Source organism: Schistosoma mansoni, assembly GCF_000237925.1.
Source record: "Schistosoma mansoni, WGS project CABG00000000 data, chromosome 3 unplaced supercontig 0077, strain Puerto Rico, whole genome shotgun sequence".
Lineage (NCBI taxonomy): Eukaryota > Metazoa > Platyhelminthes > Trematoda > Strigeidida > Schistosomatidae > Schistosoma > Schistosoma mansoni.
The window spans coordinates 1,323,235-1,333,243 of NW_017386007.1; the positions used below are offsets into that span (position 1 = coordinate 1,323,235).

The window sequence follows — 10,009 nt, forward strand, 5'->3', positions numbered from 1 at the left end:
ATTAAGTTCAGTAAAGACTAAATGACTTGGGTTCGATTCCCGGTTTCAGGGTCATGAGTGTGCATAGTTGAGGAGTCCCATGGTGGGATGAATTGGCTGTTCAGTGTTTCCAAATTTTCAATATTTGCTTAGATTTCTATAATCTCATACTGAAATTTGGGTAGTTGTTACCTTAGAAATGAAGGATTCTTTTGAAACTTTTGTGTTTCTTTAATATAGATATTGAAGTTTGACGTCGTGTATTTTCTAACAGCCATTCCACAGCATAATCTCTGCTATTTTTTAAATGGGACACAACCTGATCAAATGAGTTTCTGTCTAAAAAGCACTTTACTCTTAAATGAGAATGACTGACTAGTCCTTGTGCGATGATCACTTTGCTCCAAATGAGTTAGTATTAAGTTGTTTTTGCTGTCTTGACCACACTTTTGCTTAGCCAGCCTGGAAGTTATTCATGAGCACAAAAATGTAAATTCTAATATAACTTGCTTCAGTAGATTTGTCAAATTGATAGATACAAAACGAGGTGTCCCTCTTAGGCCATTCATCTTTTAGCCCTAGTGTCACTATTGGGGCCATAAAAGAACACCGTTCTTAGTTTTACGGCATTAAATGTTCTATGTAATCTCTAGATTAGTATTTCACTGGCTGCATCACTTGTGAACTGTAGGCATATGAACAAGGATTTCTAATTCGCAGACTTAATACAAACACTGAACAAAAGATCCCTTTTCATAACCCCTCAATCCATACACTTTGATGACGAAATTTCGATCACTATAATGTAATCTAATCCAATCATTGAAATAAATTGTCACTGTTCATGAGAAGCAATCTAATTAAGTTTTACACGAGCTTTTATTCTTTTAGTGGAGACACTATTCAGTCTGCAAGATAAATTATTAGCTATTTTAATCAACTACCTGCCCCCAAATGCCCTCGTACGGCTGAGAGTGGAGAGAGTCCGCTCTCCCTCTCCAAATGCTCTCACATGACCACGCGTATACATCCTCTGCCAGGGAAGTCCTACTCACTGCCTTCTCGTACCACAGGTGTTGTTTACGAAATTGAGAGGACGAAAAGTGAATGTCCGACGATTTAACCGCACCAGTGGACATGGAAAGTCCACCGAGGACAGTTGGAAAACCCTCATTTCAAACCAATGGTGCGTATGGGCTCCAGCATCTTGAGACAAATGGCGTATGAATCAACCGTTGGTCACCGGCTACTATGGGAGTGCATCTCCTTACGATGCTTCACTGCCTTGTGGATCAGGTCTTTAAGTCAAAGGCTCTGGGTGTGGTCCCCTAAGAAAACCACCTGTTTCAGTCTGGACACTTGGGCAGTATCACAGTCCTCACACAAATCAAATGAGATTTGTGCGGCGCATATTTATCTGGTGCTTCCTTGTACCAATATTTATGTGTTTAAATAATAATAATAAAAATCAAATACCTATAATTACAACAATGTTTGTTAGTCATAGATACAGAGGCCCTTATGATAAAGATCGAAGCACGAAGTTTATACTGGCCTGTCCTATTAGAGTTAGGATTGTCCTGTCGGCTGAACTGTGGATTCCAGACTCACCAACTAACGAAGTTAATTAATACTATCAGGTAACTTAACATATTTATTATGAGCTCACTTCAATAAGTAATTGTATTATATTTTCCTTTAAAAAGAACAGTTAGACTACCTTCACCGTCTAGTAAACTGTTTGTATATCCATTCAACAACAAAAAATCATATGCTCACTGGAGTTCTAGTAAGAAGCAGTGACCAGTGTAGTTCAACCAGGTCTGGTGTGAGATATCAACTCGCTGAAGACATTGGTGAATGGTTGCCCAACTTCATGGATTGGTTGAAGTTAGACATTAACACCGTTCGATGCCGGCAAGTTCAGTGGTCTAGTTTTTAAGTGCTCGAGCGCGAAACTGATAGATCTTGTTTTCGAATCTCCCGAGGCGGGGATCGTGGATGCATACTACTGAGGAGTCCCACAATAGGACGAAACGGCCATCCCATACTTCCAGGTTTTCCATCATAGTCTATCTTCAATTGACTCATGATTTCAACTATACAAAACTACTAAAATCTTCATAAAACCCCCCTTCTAACAAAAAAATGTACTGTATGATGTACATTGACATCCATTGGTTCAATAATTACAAGTCATATGACTGATCGATCTTTCCTGAAAGTAATCCACCTACATACAACCTTGAGATGTTTGTTATTGTTGTTTATATAAATATTTGGCATAGTTACAAATATAGTTTACCATTGAGTAACCCTATAACACCCATTCATTGAATGATATGATCCATAGTAAGATATTAGCAGTGAAACACTCTTGTTTCAATAAGGAAGACAATGATGAGAACTACTTGTGTGCCCTTAATAAATCTCCTGAAAAATGTTTACAATGTGGTACCATATTAAAAGATGAAATAGTTGTCAAGCTCATGTTACCATTCTCTAATGCTCATGTTTCCATTCTATTTCCTTCATATCCTATAGCTAGAATTGCATTTATTCTATCGGATAGTAGTAATAGTATTTTAAATTGTCAGTCTAATTCAAATTTACATTGTGGTGTCATTGACTCGGAAGGTAAAGTTTATCATTTTACTAAACAATATGGTATATCTATTGATTCTATGGGTTGGGAACAATCAATTATTATCAGTGTATCCGAAGTAACTGGATGTAAGAATCTGACGTCGTCCAAATGGAATGAAACTATTCACAGTTATATTAATAATCTAAATGGATCTATTTACAGTTATGTCAATGATCCAAATGGATCTATTCACAGTTATGTTAATAATCTAAATGGATCTATTCACAGTTATGTCAATGATCCAAATGGATCTATTCACAGTTATGTCAATGATCCAAATGGATCTATTCACAGTAGTATGAATCAGGATTATGATTGTTTAGACTTTGTTGTGGATATTATAAAATATGCTATAAATGATCAAGAGGTGAATCGAATTAGAATAGCACAATGGTTATCTAATCAACTTGAATGGGTTCTATTATATACGGATATAATAAAACAACTAGAATCTGGTTCATTGCAAGTTATGAAAAGACTTCCTATTATTGCCATTTGTCAATATTAATGTAACTTTTTCTTATTTATCAATGAAATATGTTTAACAGAAGAGGGTTTTGTGGAGATTTTAGTAATTTTATCTAGTTAAAATCATGAGTCACTTGAAACTAGACCAGTATGGAAAGCCTGGAAGCACTGGACGGCCGTTTCATCCGATTGTGGGGCTCCTCAACACTGTGTATCCACGATCCCGCCTCGCGAGTAATCCCATAGTGACCATTGGAGTTCAACCAGGTCTGTTGTGAGATATCAACTCATTGAAGACAATGGTGGATGTGTTGCTCAATTAATGGATCGGTTGGAGTTAGACATTAACACCGTTGGATGCCGGCCAGATCAGTGGTCTAGAGGTTAAGCGTTCGGGCGCAAAACTGATAGGTCCTGTGTTCGAACCTCGCGAAGCGGGATGAACACTGCTGAGGAGTCCCGCGATAGGACGAAATAGCCATCCAGTGCTTCCAAGTTTTTCATCGTAGTCTAGCTTCAATTGACTCATGATTTCAACTAGATAAACTAATAAATAATATGTTTGCCTGTATTCTCGAAAACTATTTTGGCATACCCTTGTTTTGCACTCAAAAGTATTTATGGGTCACCAAGTGTGATTACTTAATCTTCGCCTTACCCATATTATTTTATGACTACTATGAAATGATTCATATGTTCAGTTTTATCATACCGACTATCATCTGTGGAGCCTTTGTTTTACAAACAGTATTATTCTGAGTTGCGGTTTCATTTTTTAGGATAATGCATGGTCAAAAGTTGTCCAGTAGAGAAGAATTTGAGAGAGTTATGATGATACTCCGATACGTAAGCCAAGCCTAAATATAAATGACCAGTCCCCACTATATCCCTTTTCAAAGTCATGGAAAGCATAAGGTAGTATAGAATTGTGTGTTTTGATTTTCAAACGTGCATTTAGAGGGAACTAAAAACGTCATTAGATAGGAGTTTCACTGGGAATAGTTGGAATTCCAAATTTTAATTTATATTTCAGCTCAAAGTTCCCTGATTATGAGCAAATCTCCTGGCACTTCTTAGTCAGATAAATACCCCAATAAATCCTTCAGGATTCTTCATATTTATATTGGTTTGTGGATGGTTAAAGGTCTATGCATCAGGAAACTTTTAGTTGAGAAGAGAAATTTCGGGTCCGTACTGGAACAGCCATCATCGTTTAATGAAGTTATCGAGTGTATGAAAGAATTTCTAGATAAAGAAAAGGTCGGCAACGTCGACAAAACTCGGAAACCCCAAGTCTCCATCAGCAAATAGGTGCCACCATATTCTCGGGTTGGGGCACACGTTTGTAAGTCTCCAGAATGACGTGGCAGAATGGAAAACTTCAAGAGCATTATCGCCGATAGAGTGGGGTTAACTTCACTCTAGATAATTTTTTGATCATGTAGAAATCGCGTCGGTTCTGTGCTCATATGTTAGCCGTAGTTGAATACGAATACGGTGTGCGACAGAGATAAGGTAAATGTTCTGATAATTATTTGCCAAGAACTACATCTTACAACATTCAAATACTGGTGACAGTGCATGTTATTTTGGCTTAACAACACCTGTTGATAATTATCCTTCTGTTGCTGTATGGTATTTGTACTAAATGATGATTCTGTAGTGGATGTCGAGTCGAGAACGGACTATGATCACCACTACCATTCGATTACACGCCCAAAAACGACTTGGTTCCTTTGATAACTCGTAAATCAGAAGGCTTTATTAATCCAGATCAAGTATATTTATTGGCGATCTCGTGGTATCGGAATAATACCAAGACGTGCCAAAGGGTACAGGCGAAATGGGCAGTGTGTGAGCAAGTTCGAACCAAACAAGGCGGATGGCGAAACAAGAAGTGAAAGTGATACAGTTAAACAAATACAGTAAAACATTCACTGGTACAATTGGTTACAATAATAATAATTGTTTCTGTTATTCCAATCGTGTTCTTATCGAGACTGGCCGGTCACTACAATTCCTTTGTACTTAGATGAGCGTTTAATACAAATCTAAAATATAATACGTTCAGTTGTCCTCATCTAGTTCTACCTGCCTTAAACCGTACCATTTCGTAAATTCCTAGTTATCATAGGCTGCTAGTCATTAAATTATTGTGTCTTGTTTAGCTATTTATTATATCTCAGTATTGCTATTCTTTCATGAATTTTCCTGTCATTCTTGCATACATTAATATTCGCCCATAACTTCTGAAATCATATTTTGTTATCTGTCAATCTTCATTGGTTAGATTTTTGTTACTTGATTCAGGTTAAGAAATGCTTTGATCATTTTATCTAGTTATTATGTTGTGCCGAGTAATAAGCTCTTGACAAGCAAAACTAATGTAGTGACGTCGAGCAGTTGCTAAAAGCTGCTTTTTGATTGTTTATTGGAAGTGTTTATTGAATGAAATGAACCCTGACGACAGAACTTTGGTCCCATTCAGCTCCAGAATTTAGGACTGAATGCAGAACTAACGAACCAAAATTTATTCGATTAGACCAGATTACGTTCTCCTGTATAGCGTATGAAGTGTCTTTGAGTGACTCCTATTAAATTGTATCAAAACACAAACCAGTATTCATTTTAGACGGTTCTAATCTGAGAAAAGTGAATTATATCAAAAGTACAAAATATCTCAAACGGTACAGCCTTTACTATACAGTCAAAGGCTCCTCTAGCACAATGTAAAGTGCTAAAGCAGCAAAAGAATAGTTGATAAACAAGAGTTCAATGTATGAGAGTTAAAATATATTTCCAACAAGGATTCCAGCAACCTTTCCAAGTAAACAGTCAAGCATTAACAATCATGCGCTGAATCACGCTGTCACCTTGAGTTTAGTCAAAGACGATCTTATTGTCAGTGACCCGGTAACATGCAACTGTAAAATCAAGCAATCATGGAGTGATAAGCCAAAAAAGCAGCGGAAAACTGAGAGTGGTTTTTGATTGTGTCGCTAGGTTTGCACAGGTTGCCCCGAACGATGTGATTCATAAAAGGTCAGACACCATCGCCGAACTAGTGTGGATATTGTTACTTTTACTCAAGGAATAATTTGCAACCTCTGCATATTTTGAGAAAATGTTTACGAAACTGAAAGTGCCTGAGTCTGATTGTGGTGCCTTGGGTTTCTATGATGGGTGATAGTTGATACATCAAGTAAACTTCACACGATCTCTCACCCGATCGGGGTTACGTCATTGTCATTTCGTGCCAACTTTGCTATGAAGACAACCCCAAAGTTCTCTTCCGGTTACGAGTGTTTCATCGTAGATTCTATCAAGAATAGTCTCTATATGAGTGACTGCTTGATATCCTTTTCTGCCCATGAACAGGCAAAGAAGTTTGTGATACAGACAAATGAATTATCATCTAGAGGAGGTTTCAAATTGAACAAATAGATAACCAACCCAGGAGAAATGAAGAACTTTTTTCCGATGTGTTTAAGGAAGAGTCTATAATGGTGTTGGTCTTGACCACAGGTTCCTCGAAACTGAACATAAGATAACTGGGAAAATCCACATTTAAAGTTCAACACTGAGGGAATATCAGTAATGGTGAAGGCGGCAATAATTGGTCAGTATGTCACGGCTCACCTTTGCAGGCGTGGTAATTTTGCGTAACTCATCCTGGTTCACACTAGGTAAATCATCCTATCTCCAGTCCAGTCGTGTTCTTAAGAGGCGCTAAACATCATATTGCTGATGATCACGTAGGACGAGTCAGTTTAGACAATGATAAAACTTCCATGTAAGATCTTGTGAATTAGGTAATCACATAGTGACAAATCTACAATTCTGGGATTAGGTCTACTATTGTAATAACAAGGATAGATGTACTGATACTGAACTGGGTCGTAAATCACAAGTCTTCGATAGACATGTGAATGAGTCATGATACCACTCAACGAGCTCCAGGTTTAGAATAGGATTTCAAACAATATGTATTTAGGTTTCACTTTGGTGCTTCGGAGAAGTCTTTGACTAGACGAAGGATTCTATCCCTTGTTTCTTCTCTGTTTGAACCCCCGGGTCTAGTTGCCTCAAACAACCTTACGGCTGAGCTTCTCTTGCGCAAATTATTCAAAGCTTAGATAAATTGGGATCAACCTCTCAGAGAGTTATATGTGTCCACCTGAGTGAATTGGGTAAACTTTGAGTCAGACGAATCATGGTACAGCGTCTCCATGGATCAGGAATAGATATCACTGAACCAACGATAAGGTATGACTAAATGTATCCAGTGATGCATTGAAGATCGGTTAAGGAGCAGTTACCTACCCTCGGGTTATCTACTTACAGAGATCGCCATGTCTTGTTTTTCTTATCTAACGCGTCTAGAATAGCACAAATCGAAATAGCAATGAAGCAGGTCCAATAACATTTCAACCCGCCCTCATCCAGCCACAGGAGTGAAGTATGGGAAAGGATGGTTAGATCTGTATTCTGGCTGTTAATATTGATCACCAGGGAACAGGGGACCTTGGTCGCTTATTTAATTGAATTTAATAGGATATTAAACAATCTACCCTTAACCACGGTTATCCAGAACACTGATGATAAACTAGCTTCATCCCCAAATAGTTCGCTGTTATTAAGGATAGTGAAGGTATGGTCGAAAAGGGTGACATCATAAATAAGTATGACAGGCGTTGGAAAGAAGTTAATTATTTAGATGATGTGCTACAGACATGTCAGAAATGGCCGACTGAACATCTCTGTCTCCGGAAAGGAGATGTAACGATAGGGGCTTTAGATGTTTCGACGTGTGTAAGGTTGCCCTTAGGAGTGACAGAAAGTTGTGAAGGAGATGGCGACGGAGTAGTTAGGACAGCAAAAATTCGTTCGAAGAATTGAGCAGTTAGAAGAGATATGTGAGATATGCCTCCTTTAAAGGTTTGGTAGTTTCCTCTTATATAAGTGCAGATAGGACGGGGTAAACGTACTCCTGTAAGTCCTACTTTTTCCTGTAGTGTCTATTATATGGTAGGACTAACCATGATTGAAGGTTTCCAAGTGGCCTGTTTTACATGTAAGGATTATGATAGGAACATTCGTTTTTTGCACTTGATTCGAATACTGATTGAACAATTGTTGGTTGAATAACTATGCGGTAATAATTTTTTTGGAACTGTCATTTACTCAATTAATTTATTTTGTTCTCGACTGACCGATATCGTGTAACTTAAACAGTTATTCTTCACTCCAAACCGCTTTGCTTTAGAAGCCGCAACAGTACCTCGTAGATTACTTACAAAATGTATTCTGATATAATCGGTGAAAGCAGCCCAAAAGAGCTTCGTGGTCGACACAAAAAAAACAACAGTTTGGCTTTACCGATTAAATATCCGTTTAATTTAGTCGTTCTCCTCGTTTACACCAAGTGCTTGAAGTCGAGTCGTTACACGCCATTCCAACAATTGTGTTCTCTTCAAAATAATCCACATTCTGAAGATTATAGAGTGTCATAAGCTTCATCGTTCCTAGACATTTGAAATGGTTATTAACTAACTAATTTACATGCTGATCATCATCGTATTAAGTTCTCAATCCATGAATGCTTAAGAAGTGATATATAAGTCACTAGTCAATTGTATAATAGTGTGTGACAATCCCATGCGTAAAACAGTCATATCAGTGTCCCAGGGGACATCTAACAAAAACAGTGATGGCTGTGATGTTCACAACGAACCTAATGCTACGCATCTTGTTGAAGTGGATTTTTAGTCAATAAAATGGACGATCATAAATTGCTTCTGTAACTGTAAAAGGATTTTTGATACTACCGATGATTGAATAAGTGAACAAACACTTGATATGGAAAGTGGAATTACCTTGGAGGTATAACTTAGGTCCAGTAGGGACTTATTTGCTAGTAATCGCAAAGTCAAACAAAAACCCAAAACAAGATTGTCACCTCAGACACTTGAAGTCACGGGACACGATACTCATCAGTTTCTTTCTCCCAAGGAACTCAGGAAGTTAGCCCTTGAGGGAACCGTAGCGTGCTTCGAGCGTATATTTGGGGAACCACCACTAATTTCTTCCTACTAGATACCAGTGTCTCCACTTAATACAGGCAACGGTATGATTCGTCAGCAGTATAAATCGTAAACAACGACAATTTCATCCCTAAGAAATATCAGCAGACCAATACGCGTGTTCAGTATTTGTATGTGAACTGCTGTCACCAGTAGATTCCTATTGGTCCACAAGAAAATGACTTTCGATTCAAACACAAATCTTCAGCGTATCTGAAGAACATTTACTCTTTGTGAGTTTAAAAGATGATGAAGCCGTGACGGAACGCCATAATTCACAAACTAATATAAATCCGCCCCCATACATATAATATTTACAAGACCATGTACTTTAGTAAGTTAATTATGGTTATACTGGCATTCCACATCTCAATAGCATAATACGTTTGTTCCTCTACGACCTAAAGATGCTACAGGTATTCGAAGTTTGACGAAGCCTTTGTACTTAACATCATTATAATCGAAAGATACCAATCCAATCAAGTCAAAAGTTAAAATCGAGGGGATTCACGATATATTTGGAAGGCTATCCATATGTCGGGAAGCGTTTGATCTAAGCTGGTTAACAGTTGCAATGGATGCGTCGCACTCAGTGCCCACTCCTAGCCTGGTGTGGATGCGTGATCGAGTGTTTTCAGATAGTTGTGTCCAGTAAAACTAATGAGGTCAGAATCGATTTCGAAGACTTACATGACTATTTATATTGGGGGATAATCTACCGCAACAGACCGATGGTCTCCTAAATAAGAAGGGTGTAAGGACCACTATCGAGTTGATTCAGCTAGTAATACCATTTTCTCCACTAAGCGGTCAACCCAGAGACCTAAAACCG

At 38.0% G+C, this 10,009-nt stretch overlaps 2 protein-coding genes across 2 annotated transcripts; both read left to right on the forward strand.

Annotated features, from left to right (window-relative positions):
- Window positions 1-2,321: 2,321 nt before the first annotated feature.
- Window positions 2,322-3,134, forward strand: Smp_161650 (hypothetical protein; the record flags this gene model as incomplete). Its single annotated transcript, XM_018791396.1, has 1 exon — window positions 2,322-3,134. One exon carries the CDS (start codon window positions 2,322-2,324, stop codon window positions 3,132-3,134), a length of 813 nt encoding a protein of 270 aa, XP_018645453.1.
- Window positions 3,135-6,361: 3,227 nt separating this feature from the next.
- Smp_161660 (hypothetical protein) lies at window positions 6,362-8,576 on the forward strand (the record flags this gene model as incomplete). Its single annotated transcript, XM_018791397.1, has 2 exons — window positions 6,362-6,480; window positions 8,498-8,576. The coding sequence occupies 2 exons, from the start codon at window positions 6,362-6,364 to the stop codon at window positions 8,574-8,576; spliced, it is 198 nt and encodes a 65-aa protein (XP_018645454.1).
- Between the last annotated feature and the right edge of the window lie 1,433 nt (window positions 8,577-10,009).